An 18,027-nucleotide genomic window follows, 5' to 3' on the forward strand; every position below is an offset into this window, starting at 1 on the left:
CTAAAAAGATACATGGATTTAGAAAAATTATTATCTTGCAATGAGTTGAAAGATGTTTCTGGAACTGACTTGCTTGAAGAGGCGAAATATTTGTGAAATCATTATAAGGGAAACTACTCTCCAAGAAATATTTCAGACTTAATTTGTTCAAACAATTTGAATGCAGCTTTGGGAAACTTATTTGTCTCTCACGGAATACTTTTAACTCTACCTGTATCTGTTGCAACAGCAGAGAGAAGCCTTTCCAAGATAAAGATAATCAAAACGTATATTCGCTCAACAATGACACAGGATATAATGGATGGTCTGGCAATGTTATCAATAGAACAAGCAATTGCAAAAGAATCGGACTTATATAGAAAATATGATTAAATCATTTGCTATTGTAAAAGCAAGAAAAGTTAAATTGTAAATAGATATTGAAAGTTCACCACAAATGTCCATAATACGATTTATTTATTTTATTAGGGGGGAGAGGGCGGCTCCAATTGAAAAATGGCTACAGGCGCCATATACCCTTAAGCCGGCCCTGGGAAGAAGTTTTAGTGTTAGTTTTAATTTAATTTTTGTAAGTTCCCAACCACTTCTCTCTAGTTCTTGTAATATGGAATTTGCTAAATACTCTTATGTAGTTTCCGTAACGGCAATAAAATCAACAAAATGTTCCTCTATCGCTCCAGTTGAGGAATTGAAAAAATCTTAATACTATTGACATTTGTTCAATACAACTTGCATTTCTGTTGCAATCGAGCAAAAAGGCATAGAGTTTTGCTTGTTTATTTCTGTGTATTATTTCATCAATAACTGTTTCAGACATCAATGTAATTAATTCATTTTGAATGTCGTGGCTCAGATAATTTTGAGCAATTTGCTTTTCATTAACTCGTTGCAAGTGCTCCTTTAGCGGCGGATCATATTTAGATAACAATATAAATAAGTCTATAAAGTTACCACTGTTTCTGCTATTGTTTAGGTTAAGTGATACGCAATGACTTCTAAATGCCAGATTGTGTAAGGCTAAAAAGTTTATTATATAAATCAATCTTTTAAACAAATTATATCAATACTTTTGAGATTTTCTAATCAATTCCTCGTTTTCCACATCTATTGTTTTTCCGTTTTTGATTCTTTTGTAAAATTCCATCCATTTAACCATGCATTCCAAGTGTCCTTGATCTTTTTAATGTCCATGCTAATGATCATGCATACATGATCTTTCCAGTCACAACATCCTTCTTTCACCATCTGAGTCTGTGTATGCAAAAAAATTCTACAAGCAAAGCAATAAACTTTATCTTTTGACAAGGAGTAAACTAACCATCTGCGGTGTTGAGTTTCGGCGTAAATCAGTTTTTGCGTAAAATGAAATTTAGAAAAAAGTCTGTTATTTGCGTCTTTAGGGTAACTTTCATCAGATTCATCTATATTTTGATGGGGATTGTTTTGAATTAATCCTAACGCTGAGAGTCGGTTATTGGAAATGTCCATTTTCCCGCATCTAAGTTTATAAACGAATCGCTCAAATGAATTGCTTGCTCTTAATTTACTGAGCAACAAATTTTATCACTTTTCAAAGCTTTATTGCGTTCAAACTCTTGGGTCACAGCTAACACATTCGACTCTGAAGTTGGTTCTGTTTCAGAAACCAAAGAAACTTGGTCAAGAGATTCATCAGAGGATTCTGAAGCAGTAACAGTTGAAAGGGGTTTCTTAAGAAATTTCATCATACTGGAACTCATAGCTTGGTTTGATTTCTCTGTTTCAGTCTTTCTTTTTCTTTTCGATGCACCACATTCTTATGTTCTACCTATATCTCTGTCTCTTGTTGGTTTTCCAGACATGATTCTGGACTAAGGTTTGGACTAATGAAAAAATTATTGTTAGGTACTTTCGTGAATTTTAAGTTTTGATTTTAATTTTTTTTTTATGGTATTAACTTTAGGTCAAGATAGTCATAAAAGAAGCAGAATATTTTTAATTAATTTTTTAAATTTGTAATTAATTAAACAACGATTTAAAATTTATTTTTTCAGTTTGTAATATTCACTTCGTTATTGTTATTATAACAGATTGTAGTTCTAAGCTGCACTAAATGCTTCAATAATTGCACCATATTTAATATTTAAATTATAACTTAATAAACTAAGTTAGTTAGATTATAATAACAAAAACTTAAGTTTAAATTCGAATTCATTTTCATTTCTCAGATTTTATAATTGTTTTACATATAATTTGACACGTGTCACGTGCTGTAATCGAATAAAAATGGAGTAGAATGGGACAATCGAATTTTTTCTAGATCAAGAATCGAATATTAACGTTCATTATTAATTATATAGTTAACAATGCGTTACGCCTAAGAGCCGGTAAACAATAATAAATAATATTTAAAAATGCTTTTATGTTATCAGAAACAGTTAGAATAAGATTGATGCATAGAAAACGATATTTATTTAAAATTGAAGTAATATAATACCGATGATAAAACCGACAAATAAACATATTTTCGTCCAGCAAAGCAAAATAAGATATGTAAAAATGTCATCAATTATAATTAAGATACAATATTTAATTTTTTACTATATTTTTGCGAGGCTTCTTCAAGCGCGAGGCCGTCGGCAGTCGCCACAGTATATATAAAACAAATGATTATATATATATATATATATATATATATATATATATATATATATATATATATATATATATATATATATATATTAGGGATATGACTTTTTTGCAACCTACTAGGCCTGTATCGTAATTCAATGAACTTTTATGTAAAAAGAACGAATAGATGTTTCATTTTGACATATTTTGAAAAAAGGTCACCCCAAAACCAAAAAATCGAATTTTCAATAGGTACACTTTTGTACAGTAAATGAATATTAAAGGCTGAAGATGTTGTAAGAGTCATACTCCTGTTGTTATTTTATTTATTTATGCAACATGTACTGTGATATAACAAAAAACATTATGTGATATATAATTATACAAGTATTACAAAATTAACAGTATCAAAGCGTCTAGTACAACAATATACATAACTGTCTGTGTCTATAGGCCTACTGTGTTTAGTACATGGGTCACATGATGCTCACGTCTCATAAAGAGTCTAGCGCTTATTACTTAGAATGAATCGAAGTTGCAGTTTGTCTTTCTTTCTGCAGGAAGCATACAGGTCTTGCATCACCTTGATTGCACGTTCAGCTATCTGATTACTTCGTGGTATGTCGATGACGGATGGCTCTTTCTTCCAGTGATTTTTGAATGACTGCAATGCCTTTTTGTAAGGCTTCAATACATCAGATAAATTCTTGAAGTCATTGTCATTGTACTTTTGACTACTAAACCAATGTTCTGCCCACTCATATGAAATGAACCTGCAAACCTTCTCCAAATTCTTTCTCGCTTCAGGCATAAGAATGAACGCCAGAATGGCGAGAATGGCTCTTGAGTTCCATCTGGCATTGCTCATATTAGGAATGTTCTGAAAGTGAATCAGAGGGAAGTTTCTTTTTTCTTCATAGAACCTAAACACTCTTGTTAAATGGTACAAAAACTTCATATCGTCTCTCCACCCTGATTTATCAAGAATTTCTACAGTTCCATTCACAAACTTATCCTTCAGTTCATCATACTTATTCAACAGTTCAGACACAAATGGGTATTCAATGTTTGGAGATTTGGTATCACCCCCAAGTTCTTCGTCCATCACCAGACGGAGAATCCTGTCTAGTACGTGATGCTGACAACCGATAAATTGTGGTATTGTGACACCCTTTAATTTAAACATACGTTGCAACTTCACAACAACTCCATTTCTCTTCCCAGTATTGACGTTTGTTGTATCAGTAATGATCATCTTAATTGAATTCCACAAATTGTATTCATCAATAAGTTTGGCAATTTTTTCAGCAACAGTTTCAGCTTTGCCATCTTTTAAACGCAGTGCATCAAGTTTCACGTCAGTTCTTTCATTCTGAAGTACAACTACCTGATATTCCTTATCATCTATTCGTTTGCCGTCAAAGTGTAAGGACCACTGTTCCATTTTAAGTTGTTGTATCATTTCTTTTTTTAATTTACCTGCCTCTTTGAATATGGACTTGTAATTTGCTGATTGACTTGGAGTTGGAATATCAATACCTTGTTGTGATAATACATTGCATATTTTAGCAGCTTTCTTTGTGGAAACTCCACTTGATGTAACCATACTTACAGCAAATTTACTTTTGTAGTGCTTTCTAGTTTTTTTCTGAGTGTCCTCATCATCGTCTTTATCACCGTCGTCGTCTTCATCATCTTCACTCTTACTTTTGCAGTTTTCAGATTCAGTACCACTGTCTGTGGTAGACAGGACTTGTGATGTGGAAGGTATTGCTGTTCCAGACTGGACTTTCCTTCTCTTGGAAGGGTGAATGGTTTCTTTACTTGCCACTTGTCCTGTTGAGTACCCCACCTGTCCTTTACTTTCTTTTTGTAGGTGGTATAGACGTTTATCTTCCGAGGATAACCACTGGCCATTCACTTTCGTGATGTCAAATAATGCATTGAGAACATCATATTTTCCACGCTTGACACATTCATCATAGACCTTCAGCACCTTCATAAGCTTTGCTCTTATCACTTGATCAGACACACGTGGAAAATTCAGTTTATTGTCCCACAATTTTGTAATTTCCTTAGAAATTTGGTCTATTCGTTCTTTTCTTCCTTTAACATATGCTCCGAGAAACTGGTATCTTCCTACGATCTGCAATTGAAGTGGTATTCTGGATTTTTCATCGAGTGAATGTTCTTCTACAGCCACGCTTCCTCTTCTTCTGTGTGACTCTTGAAATCTCACCAAATTTTTAGTCCAAGTCTTCTTGTTCTTTGTTACTGTGGTATGACTTTTCTTGTGAGACATCATATAATATTGTTACGACTTTACGGATAGCTGAGCGTAAATATCCGTTTAATAAAGTCGTTTAATTAATAAAATACTTTAACTGTATAGTAATCCAATTATAGTTCGATAATCCAGTCAATGTTGATAACAGTTCGATAATCCAGTCCGTATCCTAACGATAATGCTACAACTACTTATACTTCGTACACTTACAGCGTCTTTAGTTCGCTACAGTAGTTCCTTATTAGCTCAGTTACACGCAGAGTACTTCATAGAACTATTCACATTATCAACACTGAGCTCTGACAGCAGCTCGCTTATATAATTATTTAGAGCTTCCAGAATGTTCTACTAAGTTCTATAATCTTCTACAGTCTGTTACAGTCGTCTATATCACCGTGGTAACACAATGACGTCATCACATAACAATTCCAAGTATTTGCCGGCACACGGCCGTTTCGTTGCCATGGTAACGTGTGGCGTTATATTTATAAATTCATAACAAAATAATGAAATAAATAGAATTAAGCTGAGAATTAAGCTTAAGGTTAAAACATCGGTCAAAAATGAATGTATAAAAATGGTAAATCAAATTTTTATTTTGGGGTGACCTTTTTTTGTTGCAGAAAGCTATTTGGGCCTTTTTTCATGATTTTAGGTAAAAGTTCATCGATTTATGATACAGGAAACATTTTATTTGAAAAAAAATTAAAAAGTCTTATCCCTAATATATATATATATATATATATATATATATATATATATATATATATATATATATATATATATATATATATATATATAATACATATATATATATATATATATATATATATATATATATATATATATATATATATATATATATATATATATATATATATATATATATATATATATATATATATGTTGTGATTATATATAATGTGAGGTATTTGCTAAAAAACAGAAGTTAACACTGCATATATGAATATACTTTTTGATGTTATCAATTTTTTATTTAATTTTATTATGCCTTAATAACTTAAATTAACTTTCTATGACGCTTTGTTTGTTTCAATTGTGTAATAGGCAGCCGGTGTATATAAAGATCTTAAAATAATGCAGAAATATATATACGGTACCTTCCATATTATACTATACAAAGATTACGGACTTTACAGAATAATCTTCATCAAATAATTGGATATGCAAATAACATTTGAACATTTAAAGTGTATTTGACTAAAGTCACTAAACAATCAAAATTTCAAAATAAATTTGTAAACATAAATTTTCATAAATTTGGCTACCGATATAGCACCTGTAGCAACAAGCTACTTTGTAAAAAATAACAAAATAAGCACACGTCCCGGGAATCATGAGAAACTGTCACGGGAGACTCCGAAAAAATCCTTTGGACGGAATGATCATCACACATTACTGTTCTCAAAAATGCAAAAAATGAAATTTTTTGTGACCATCCGAGAAAAAAAAAATTAGTTTGAATTTTTTCATCTATTCCTTAAAATCATGAATCGACAACATTGACTCTTTTTGAATTTGTACAGCATATCTAAACAAATTCTACTCAAGCACTCTTTAGATATGGATACTGAGATGAATTTGACCAAAAACATCTTCACTAAGAAAAATAAGTAAAATATAAATATATTAATATAAATCCTTTTTAAAGTTTTATATCTATTCTAACAAGCCGTAAATGATACCATTTCCTGATATGCAATTTTTTATTAGGCAGGATTTGTTAGTTTTTCCCAATATGTCTAAAGGACCAATCTTTAAATATTTGCTTTGTGCTATATTTTTAATCAAAATTTTTTTTCTGAATTCCGGGAAATAACACTGACAAAATAAAGTCTCCAATACCTACATATCTATGCATGAGAATTTATCTGCATCGGATCCCATTTTAAAGGTAAATTTCCATAAAAATCTAATGATGACAAGATTTTTCTTGACCCATAACTCATTTTCTTTTTAATTTTTAAATACATTTTCAATGTCAACTTTTGCTAGTCACCAATTACAGCCCTAATCATATGCAAAAAAGTAGTGATTTTCTTTAGGTCTGCTTTGCGATCATGCCTAATTCAGTCAAGTCCCATGATGAATGCAGGAAAACAGCTTGTTTTCTCTGCATGAGAAAGTGTGTCAGAGAGGTAACAGGCCACTTGATACAAGTTGCGCAAGAAACCCTTCCAACTCCTATAGATTTCAGTGACTCAAGAGTGCCCAGAGGCATTTGTGACACATGTAGGCTTGCATTAGGCAAAAAAGCAAGGGGAGAGTCTGTCACCATTACTCCTGTCTTTGACTTCTTCTCTACCAGGATGAGACCAGTTACAAGAGAGCAAGCATGTGACTGTCTTATCTGTAAGATAGGGTTTACTAAGTTCCTTGAAAAGCATCCTCTGGACAACCCACCGTCTTCAAATTCAGCACAGCCTCAAGCAACACAGTGGAGGTGCTCAGACTGCCTTTCAATCATTGGAAGAGGGGTGCCTCACAACTGCAGCAATGCCTCCTTCAGTGAAAATATGACAGCATTTGCACTTGAAAAACCTAAGGTTGGAGAGCAAATTGCAGCATCTGTAGTTACTGCCAAGGAAGCCTCTCCACAAGGGACTGTGAAACTGGCACAAGCCTCTGGTGGGCGCCCTTTGCGAGTAAAGAAAGGTAAAACTTATTGTTCTTAATAGGTACTGCTACATTATTTTCGTGGTTTAAATACTTTAAAGATTTTTGTAAATTAGTAATGAGAATTCCTCTGTGATTCAAGGTCCATCCAGTGCCGAAAATCTCTTCCCTGAAGCTGATATTTTGAGCGCTCGAGACTTAGTGCAACTTCAAACCAACACTGGGCTGTCAAACCAATATGTAAAGAAGCTGGTGTCCACACTTAACCACTTCTCCCAGGCTCGAGTCTTGAAGCCAAACATTCACGCAAAGTTTTCTGAGCTTGGCAAGAGCTTAGCAGAATACTTGACCCAATCTAAAATTGAGATCACCACTGTCAAAACAGAAAAAAGTGCAGTACTCATATTTTTATTCCAGCAGATTGTTTTTGAACAATCTGCTGGAATAAAAATATGAGTACTGCATCTGTAGTGCATAGATTAGCATCTCGACTGCATAATGCATCTACTGCTAATTTGACTGGTGCAAGTACTTCTATTATTTCCGAAAGAACCACAAAATCACTTTCGTCTAAGGAAAATGGGTGGTTTAAGTCAATTAAAGCTTTCTGTATACATGTTTTTATAGCAAGGAAACGCTCAAGCATCGATAGAAGAGAGTTCCATCTTGTTTTGCAATCCAAAATGAGCGAAAGCTCACTGCCTTTCTCTTCTTTGACATATATTTGCAAGATTGCATCATTTTTTGTCAAAGATTGTATAAGAAGAACAACTACCTTACGAACTTTTTTCACTAGTTCATTGATATTTTGTTCAATAGTGAGTAAATCCACATTTGCTATCCCATCATTTGTTGGAGGAAGAAAGCCTAATCCCATTTCCTCGTCGATATTTTCTTTATCTTCGTGATCATCTGTTTCATCAACAATATCTTGAGTTTCCTTCAATGGTGCTTCGGTGTCGGACATTGGCGTAAAACATTTTTTATAAAGAACATCACAAACTGCGAGGTGAATTTCATGGACTAAACACAACTGGTATTCAACCTCAATAATTTTTCCCACACGAACCATTACATTTGGACCATCCATAACAATAGCAACAATGTCTGTATCAATGTTAACATCATGCTCCTTTAGACGTGTTTTTAAAATATCAATACATTTCTCAGCATTTATATACTCATATACACGAGTAAGACCCAAATTCCAGTGCTTAAAATTGTGTGATTGTGATACAGTGATCACGAGCACGATTGAATCAAAGACTCACGATTTACTGTATGAACGAACCTCGTCAGTTCTCATCCATAAACAAGTACAAACAAGTTTAAACCTGCAAAGCAGCATTATATAACTCGTTATAATTCAGTATAGTTACCAACTTTGAACATTTTGTTTTACAAAAAAATTTAATTAGTTCAATCCTGCTATAATCCCGAAAATCCTGGAATTTTGTGTTTAGAATCCCGGGACTTTTGGGACCCAAAAACGTCCAGGATCCCGTATCCCGGGATTGCAATCCCTATCTGCAACATAAAAACAAGGATAGTCAAACTGCCGCTTCACTAGAAACCTATGTAATTGCCGTATTTTTGTCATGTGACGGCAGTTCAAGATGGTGGATGTAAACACATCCTGAGGTCACTAAAAAACTAAAAAAACGGCAAATAAATGGGAGAAAAAAAGAAAATGCAAAAAAAAATGAATCTGTCAAGCCACTTAATGGGAAAAGCTTGCAACTGTGCAAGGTTACAATGCTTCGAAAACATCAGTCTGCAAGCAAGGCAGACAATTTTGTACAGGTTTAATGGGCTAGGTACATATGACGAACAGGACGCCATGATAGCTGCAGCCATAATTCCAAAAACGGTGAAACAAAGACGACCTAGGAAGGAGGAGAATGAGGCCGACCTGCACAGTTACTCATATCAGTATCATTTGCTGATTCCTGATGGAGATTTATGCTCAAGAATGTAGATTTGCTTCAAGGCACTCTTGTCAATATTGGAGTGACAAAATCCAGACTTGAGAAAATTCAGAAAACATTGACATCATCAGGTGAGTAAATCTAGATCTTTTAGTTGTATTTTTATGCTTAATCTTCAAAATAAGCTGTAATTTCTTTATTAGAAGTGTAGAATAAAACCTTTATATCTGAAATCTATTTCACAGGTTTACCACCCACTGACAAGAGAGGCAAGCACAACAACAGACCGAAATCTTTCATGGAAGAGAAAGTAACCCCCATCATAAATCACATACGTTCATTTCGAGGACCACAGTCTCACTATACTTTAAAGGATACAAAAAAACTGTACCTCCCAGAGGAGCTGAATTTGACCAAAATGCATGCAATATACCTGACAGCTCATCTAGGGGTAGCATGTTCAAGATAAAGTTACAGGTATCTGATTTCTATGTAGTACTGCTAGTTTAAAAAAACTTTCCTCTTCTGGCTTTTTATATAATTTAACTTAAGATTATTCTTTTTTAAAGAATTGTTAGAATTTTTTTTAAGCTATACTCAGAGTGGATAATTAAGTAAAATAAAGATTTAATGAATGTTTTATATTTTGTCAACTTTTTATTTTGTGGTTCGTTGACTGTTAAAATTTTGTAACCTTATACTGAAAAAAATATAAAATTATGTCTAATCCTACCTTAAGCTAGATTCTCTGCTCTTTCTTTATTGCTCAGCCGCCTGTTCTGCTTCAGTTATGACCTTATTGTGTTTGGTGGGTGTGAAACTCTTAATTTAACAAACAAAATAAACAACAAAGTTAATAATATATTTTTTTCTGTTACAAACAGGCGTATCTTTGTTGATAAGTTCAACATTGGATTTTGGGTATCCACGCAAGGATACTTGCTCAACTTGCGACCATTTTAAAATAGAAATTGCCAAATATCACTCAAAAAAGGAGTTAAGGCGACTGACAACAGAAAATGAGCTACATTTGAGGTAGGGTCAAGTTTTTTATGACCGATAAACTACAGCATTGCGGAAAGCCCAGATACATCCAGATTTTGCTGCAGTTGCGTTTGATTTCTGGAAAAATCTACCAACGCCTAATATAATAACAAATGATGTTTACTACATGCGACAATTATCAACATATACTTTTAATGTACACAATTTAGGGAGTGGTGACGTTAACCTTTTCTCCTATGATGAAACTGTGGGAAGAAAAGACTCTAATGACGTGGCTTCTATGCTACTTTATTTTTTCACAGAGCTGCTACCTGCTGAAGTTACAAAGTTTGAACTGTTCTGTGATTCGTGCCCTGGTCAAAACAAAAACTGCACCATCATACGATTCCTGCATTTCATGGTTCACAACAAAAGACGTTTCACCAATGTGAAACTAACCTTTCCTATTCGCGGACATTCCTTGGAGTATGAAAAGGACATGGCTGTCATCAATCAAAAACTACCAGTGAAAACACCAGGGGAATGGTATCAGCATTTCAGGGAAACAAGAAAAAACCCATCCCTATTAAAGGTTGTCACAGTAACCAACACTATGCTACTGAATGTGGAAAATCATATTTCCAACTTCTATTTAGCATCTTGTCAAGACACAACCTCTGCGTGAATTGATCTTCTCGCAAGACCACCCTCGTCTGATGCAGTTTCGTGAAAGCTGGAATGAATTATTTACCACAGCTGTCATGCCAAAGCCTGTTGGTAAAAGAAGAACTTTACAGACAACCCTTCAACCACCCAACAGGTTACCTCTGCTTATTTCAGCCGCTAAGTTCAAAGACCTGCAGAAATTAAAGCGTTTTTGCCCACAGGAGGCACAAGATTTCTATAGCAGTCTTCCACATCATGGGCAATCAACTGTCAACAATGATGAGATTGATGCCTCTGACATTGACAATGAAGAGGAAGATTAATTATGAATAGGTGCTGCCCTCTTTCAAGGCCTGTTTTTTCCTTTTATTATTTCTTGTATTTTTCTTTTATATTTTGATTTAAAAATATTTTTGTAGTCAAATGAGTTTAATATGTTTTAGTTTATGTTTTAATTTTTTGTTCTATTTTATGTTCAGTTTTTTTGTAATTATAGCTTGTAAATGTAGCATACTTGTTATTTCTGACAATGTTGCATGTTTGGTTTCTATTTGTCATTTATGAGTGTCCGCACTAGATACTTTAGTCTTATTAGAGAAGAAAATTTTGTGCAACGCAAAAACAGGGAATGTCATTTTTGGACATGGGTAACATAACGCTCTCTAAAATCCAAACAATACATTAAAAACTTTTTATATAAACTTATTTCAATCCTTGTTTGGATACTGATTACGGACAAACAAAAAAAACTACTGTACGCTTCACTGACAGGTAGCAGAAGTCTTAAAAACTTGATTTTTAGTTTTCTCAGTTTGTAAAAAATTGACATTCCCTGTTTTTCCCTTGCACCCTATAAATATATATATATATATATATATATATATATATATATATATATATATATATATATATATATATATATATATATACATATATATATATATATATATATATATATATATATATATTGTGAAAACTAAATAATTATTAATATATATTTCAATTACATTACTTAAAGTTTCACGCAATAGCGATCATCAGATGTAACAACAACAACAACAACAACAACAACAACAACAACAACAAAATTTTTTAATGAAAAGTTAAATATATTTGAATTGAGAGTAAGTTATTTGAATTTATTGTATTAACGTTTAACTAGAATGTCCATAGAATCACAAGGCAATTTTATGCACATTCTAGTCAAGTCACATAAGTATTATTTTTTAATCCAGGCAGTCATATTAATAACTTTTTGAGCAAATAAACTTTCTGTTGAACTATTAAGTCTAATTTGTGCAGCATGAATTTAATCTACAATCTTTTACTTTTTTATGCAATGTTCCTAATAGTATGATGTAAGCATTTTAGTTTTGTTAGTATTGTTTTAGCTTGTTTACAGTAAATTCATCTTTTCTTCACTTTATTTACAACTGTGTCTAGGTCTTCTTGTGTTTAACTTGTTTCATAACCTCGAAAATTTTGCTTTATTTTGTAATTGCGAGGTATAGTTTCTCTAAAACTAGCAAAAAAAACTAAAACTTTTGATAAAATAGTGTCATTTTAAAATGAGGAAATAATCAGATGCAGAAAAGGTTTACCCTAATTTTTAGTTATGTTAAAACAAAATGTACATAAACTTGATGTTTAGGTACATATTACTGATGCGCTTTTTGAGATATTGTTTAATAATTCATCTTACTGCCCGAACCACGTAACTCTTGATAGTTTTAGCGCAGTTAAAAACTAGCTTTTATTACTATATTTCAGACTTTGATGAATGTTTAGCTCAATTGTTTGTGTTGCTTCACCATTTAGTAAACTTGGTACTGATATTCATTTTCAACCCCGTTCACTCCCGTTGACGGGAATTTGTATAGTTTTATAACTCTTTGCTGGCAGAGTCAGATTTTAAAATGAACTCTTTTTTCAGCCATCTTGATCTTTTTTTTTTAATAACAATAGTCCCATTTAATGCGGGATACGAAGTACGATGGCTTTTTAAGCGATAATTTTAAATATATACTTAAACCTGAATAATAATATTGGAAAGTTATAATTATTATGTTATAAAGCTTAAAATTCTAAAAACATGAGATTTTAAAGCTCTTATAATTTTTTTTTTTAAAATATGATAAATTGTATATAAATTGTTTATTTCTATTTCAAATTTTATATTATAAATATATATAATATAAAAAAGTATATATGATATAAAAAAAAGAAGTTAAAGTTTAATTGATGTTAAAAAGAATCTTTTTAAGTTGCATAAAACTTATCCTCGATTATGTAAATTATATAAAGCTTTTTTGTTATTTCGAGTTTATAAAGTATTTTTACGATCAGAAATTAAATAACTTTATTAGTTCAATTAATTTTTAGGGAATTTTAATAATGAGCAACTATGAATTAATTGCTAATCAACCGGTGGTTATTGATAATGGTTCAGGAGTTATAAAAGCTGGTTTTGCTGGGGACCAAATTCCTAAATGTCATTTTTCATCATATATTGGTCGACCCAAACATGTTCGTGTCATGGCTGGTGCACTGGAGGGAGACATATTTATAGGACCTAAAGCTGAAGATTATCGTGGTTTGCTAAACATTAAATATCCAATGGAACATGGCATTGTTCATGATTGGAATGATATGGAAAAGATTTGGCAGTATATATATTCAAAGGAACAGCTATCTACTTTTTCTGAAGAACATCCAGTGCTACTTACGGAAGCTCCATTGAATCCTCGCAGAAACAGAGAGAAAGCTGCTGAGATTTTCTTTGAAACTTTTAATGTTCCTGCTTTATTTGTATCTATGCAAGCTGTGCTAAGTCTATATGCAACAGGTCGAACAACTGGTGTTGTCTTAGATTGTGGAGATGGTGTTACACATTCTGTACCAATTTTTGAAGGTTTTGCTTTACCAAACTCTATAATGAGAACAGACTTAGCTGGACGAGATGTAACTAGATACCTTCAACTGCTATTAAAACGAGAAGGATTTTCTTTTAAAACCACAGCTGAGCGTGAGATCGTTAAGCAGATTAAAGAGCATGTTTGCTATTTAGCATTAAACCCACAAAAAGAAGAAGGTCTTGATGGAGAAAAAACGCATTATGTTTTACCTGATGGAAGTACATTAGATATTGGAGCTGCTAAATTTCGAGCACCTGAACTTTTGTTTCGACCAGATTTAATTGGAGAAGAATTTGAGGGGTTACATGAAGTTTTAGAGTTTGCAATTCAAAAATCTGACATGGATTTGCGAAAAACTTTATATCAAAATATCGTTTTGTCTGGTGGATCAACCTTATTTAGGGGATTTGGTGACAGACTTCTTAGCGAAGTAAAAAAAGTAGCACCTAAAGATATTAAAATTAGAATATCTGCACCACAAGAACGACTCTATTCTACCTGGATCGGAGGATCTATTTTAGCTTCTTTAGATACATTTAAAAAGATGTGGGTTTCTAAAAAAGAATATGATGATGAAGGACCAAGATCAATTACCAGAAAAACTTTTTGATAAAATTTATTTTAGGGATAAGTGTTTTTTTTGTAACTCAAATTATAGATAATACTGCAACACTGTTGCAGTGTTATCTATATTGTATTGTATTGTACCGCAGCCAAAATGGTTATCATAGTACCACAACATTTGGTTACTTTACAATTACTCTAATATGTATCATTTTTATTCTCCTGATTTTTGTTAGTAATTTGTAATGGCCAAAGTTTAACTCTATATTTTTATTCAATATTTAAATAAATTCAAGAGAATTTTTCTCATTAATTTTGGTTTAATTAGTAAGTTTATCATGTATTACTACTTTTTTATGAATTCATTAAAGAGTATTTTTTTAAGTTAAAAGTTTAGTCATGTGACAATTGTTTTTGTTAAAAATAGTGATCTAATAATTGATAACAGTTGTAAATAATGTATGCCTGCCTAATATTTAAATTTATGAATATTTCAAATTATTGCATCTTAAAGTGATGTGGAATGAAAATCATATCTAAATCTTTGTTTTTATACTTAGTTTTAATAATTTATTATATAATATTAGTTTCTGTAATTGTTTGAAAACAGTAAATTTGTGAAATATGAAAAACTTCTTCACTTTTTACACTTAAAGTGCATTTTTTTTTAAAATTCAGTGTATAAAATCTTTTAAGTTTTTTTAACAATTACAAGCTTTTACAATACAAATCCACTTTTTAAAGTGTGTTTCATTAAGTGTGTTTCATTAAGTGTGTTTCATTAAGTGTGTTTCATTAAGTGTGTTTCATTAAGTGTGTTTCATTAAGTGTGTTTCATTAAGTGTGGTGCTAAACCTGAAATCTCAATAAAATGAATTATTTTTGTTAATAAAAATTTATTTGTTGTTACTTAAGGTTTTAAAGGTTATTGTACTTACTACTTAAGTTTGTTCTATTTTTTTAAAACGTATGTGTGTGTATATATATATATATATATATATATATATATATATATATATATATATATATATAATATATATGTATGTATATATATATATATATATATATATATATATATATATATATATATATACTTTTTTCCTTCTTCCTGTCTGCCCTTAATTTTTGGCTTTGTAATGAAATAGGGATAAATGAGATTTGTTACTAATTTTCTTTTTTTAAGCATTTTGATTTCTGGATTTAGGCTTTATATTATTATTATTATTATTATTATAATGTATGTATATAAAGGTAATATATCAATATTAAGTATGCAATTTGCATATATAAGTTGCGTTTATGCACTAGTAGTGGTTTATGCCTATTAGCTTATCTCGTTGCCTTGGCCAATGCCAATTAATCAGCCGAACTATCGGCCAACAGTTGAGCCAATTAATTGCCATTGGTTGAGGCATTAACATTAGCTAATAGGCCAAACCACTGCTGATGCATATATATATATATATATATATATATATATATATATATATATATATATATATATATATATATATATATATATATATATATATAATGTGTATTGTGTATATATTTATTTGTGTATTATATATATATATATATATATATATATATATATATATATATATATATATATATATAATACACAAAATACTGTTTTTATAATTATGGAAGTATTTTTTTTAACATTTATCAATATTTATCTATTTCTCAAATATTATAAATTGACATATTATAATTATGAATTACAAAATTTTTTTCAATATTTGATTTTTAGATAAATAGTATGTTTAAGCCAAAACCTGGGCAAATAATCAAAGATCCTTGGGCACGTTTTGAAGCCTGGCGTTATCATCCTAGATTTAATCAGAGAAGTGCTTTTTTGAATATGATTCCAGGATTTACATGGGGTATTGGAGCATTTGTTGTTGCGATTGTTATTGAAAAGATTTTTGAAAAAAAAGAAGATTCTCACCATCACCATTGAATCATTAATGGTGAAAACTTTTAAAATAATTTTATTAAAGGATTCAGAATCTGCAGAATCATTCTGCATTTTACTTAAAAAAGTATTTAGTATAAAATATGAAATTAAAATGAAGTTTTTTGTTACCTAGTTTTTAAATTCAAAGAAATCGGTACAGTTTGCTGTAATTAATCAATGGGGGAGTGGGAATGAAGTGGGAATTTTGTTTTATGATTACATTTTTTTATAGTTTGTGTTTCATGATTCAATTGATTAATTTATATGACATATTATAAAAATACAAACAGTTAGTTATATTACTTGCTATTAATGCGTGAAATAATAAATTAAAAACTGTTAAAACATCAGAAAGCTTGATGTGCATCGAAATGTATTTTAGAGTTTCAAGTTTTGAAGTAGAAATCGTTTTTATAATTAAGCATTAAATTAATCATATTTTGGTCTTAATTTCGATGCTAAATGTATATATATATATATATATATATATATATATATATATATATATATATATATATATATATATATATATATATATATATATATATATATATATATATATATATATATATATAAACACACAGCAAGACGCAACCACCGCCAATCGTCACTTAGACACCAAGAAGAATAACTTAGCTCACATGAATTCTATCATAAACAGTTTATAAATAGTTTTTGAAAACTAGCCGTCCTTTGCTCCGTTCTTCTGCAACTAATGGGTAAGACCCCAGCCAAAGTCTTTTAAAGCAATCTTTTATATTGACCAAGTAATTAATTTTTCTTGATAGTTTTTCCTTGAAGTGTCTGAGACGCTTATTATTAGCTTCCATTCCTTCTTCACTCCAAGATTTGAAACCGGTGGTATCATTTATTTTTATCAACTCCTAGCTATGAGCAAGAATTTTGTGCTGCGTTAGAGTTATACTTACCCAATAAAATTCTTGTAGAAGAAAAATGTTTAGCTCCTGACACATTTGTTTGTATAGCTCAATATTAACTTTTTTTTCAGATGACATTGCTCTCAGAATTGTGAAAGAAAGCAAGCCATTTTTTTCAACTAGTTTGTTGTCTGTTTGACTTGATATGTGATCTGTAATTACCTTTTGCAGTACATGATTATGTAAAAGTTTTATGGCAGCATTTCCGGTTGTTGTATACCCCCTTTGCCCAGTGAACTCTGCAAAATCCCATTTTATTCCTGTTTTAACTCGGATAATTTCTTGTTGTTTTGCTTTTTCTTTTTTTAGCAATGTTTTTTTTGTTTATCTTAGATTTTTTCCAAGTTAAGATACTTGCTGTAATGTGGACAAATACCTTCATAAAATGATCAAAGCTCCTGAGCAAACCATGTTAAACCTGAATGAACCTAACACTTGAATATGCAATCGGACTTGTAGTTTGACCGTGTCAAATGTCGTAACTCTCTTTTTATTTTCAAAATGGTCCTCTTTTACTATGTTACAAAATGGTTCT

At 31.1% G+C, this 18,027-nt stretch overlaps 1 protein-coding gene across 1 annotated transcript; it reads left to right on the plus strand.

Annotated features, from left to right (window-relative positions):
- Window positions 1-13,467: 13,467 nt before the first annotated feature.
- On the plus strand, window positions 13,468-15,246 carry LOC100204460 (alpha-centractin). The gene has a single exon (XM_065800414.1). It carries the CDS (start codon window positions 13,507-13,509, stop codon window positions 14,635-14,637), a length of 1,131 nt encoding a protein of 376 aa, XP_065656486.1. The 5' UTR covers window positions 13,468-13,506; the 3' UTR covers window positions 14,638-15,246.
- The last annotated feature ends 2,781 nt before the right edge of the window (window positions 15,247-18,027 follow it).

Source organism: Hydra vulgaris, chromosome 06 (genome assembly GCF_038396675.1).
Source record: "Hydra vulgaris chromosome 06, alternate assembly HydraT2T_AEP".
Classification (NCBI taxonomy): Eukaryota; Metazoa; Cnidaria; class Hydrozoa; order Anthoathecata; family Hydridae; genus Hydra; species Hydra vulgaris.

Coding starts and splice junctions, on each gene's coding strand:
- LOC100204460 (XM_065800414.1), top strand. CDS start 13,507: ATGAGCAACTATGAATTAATTGCTAATCAACCGGTGGTTATTGATAAT.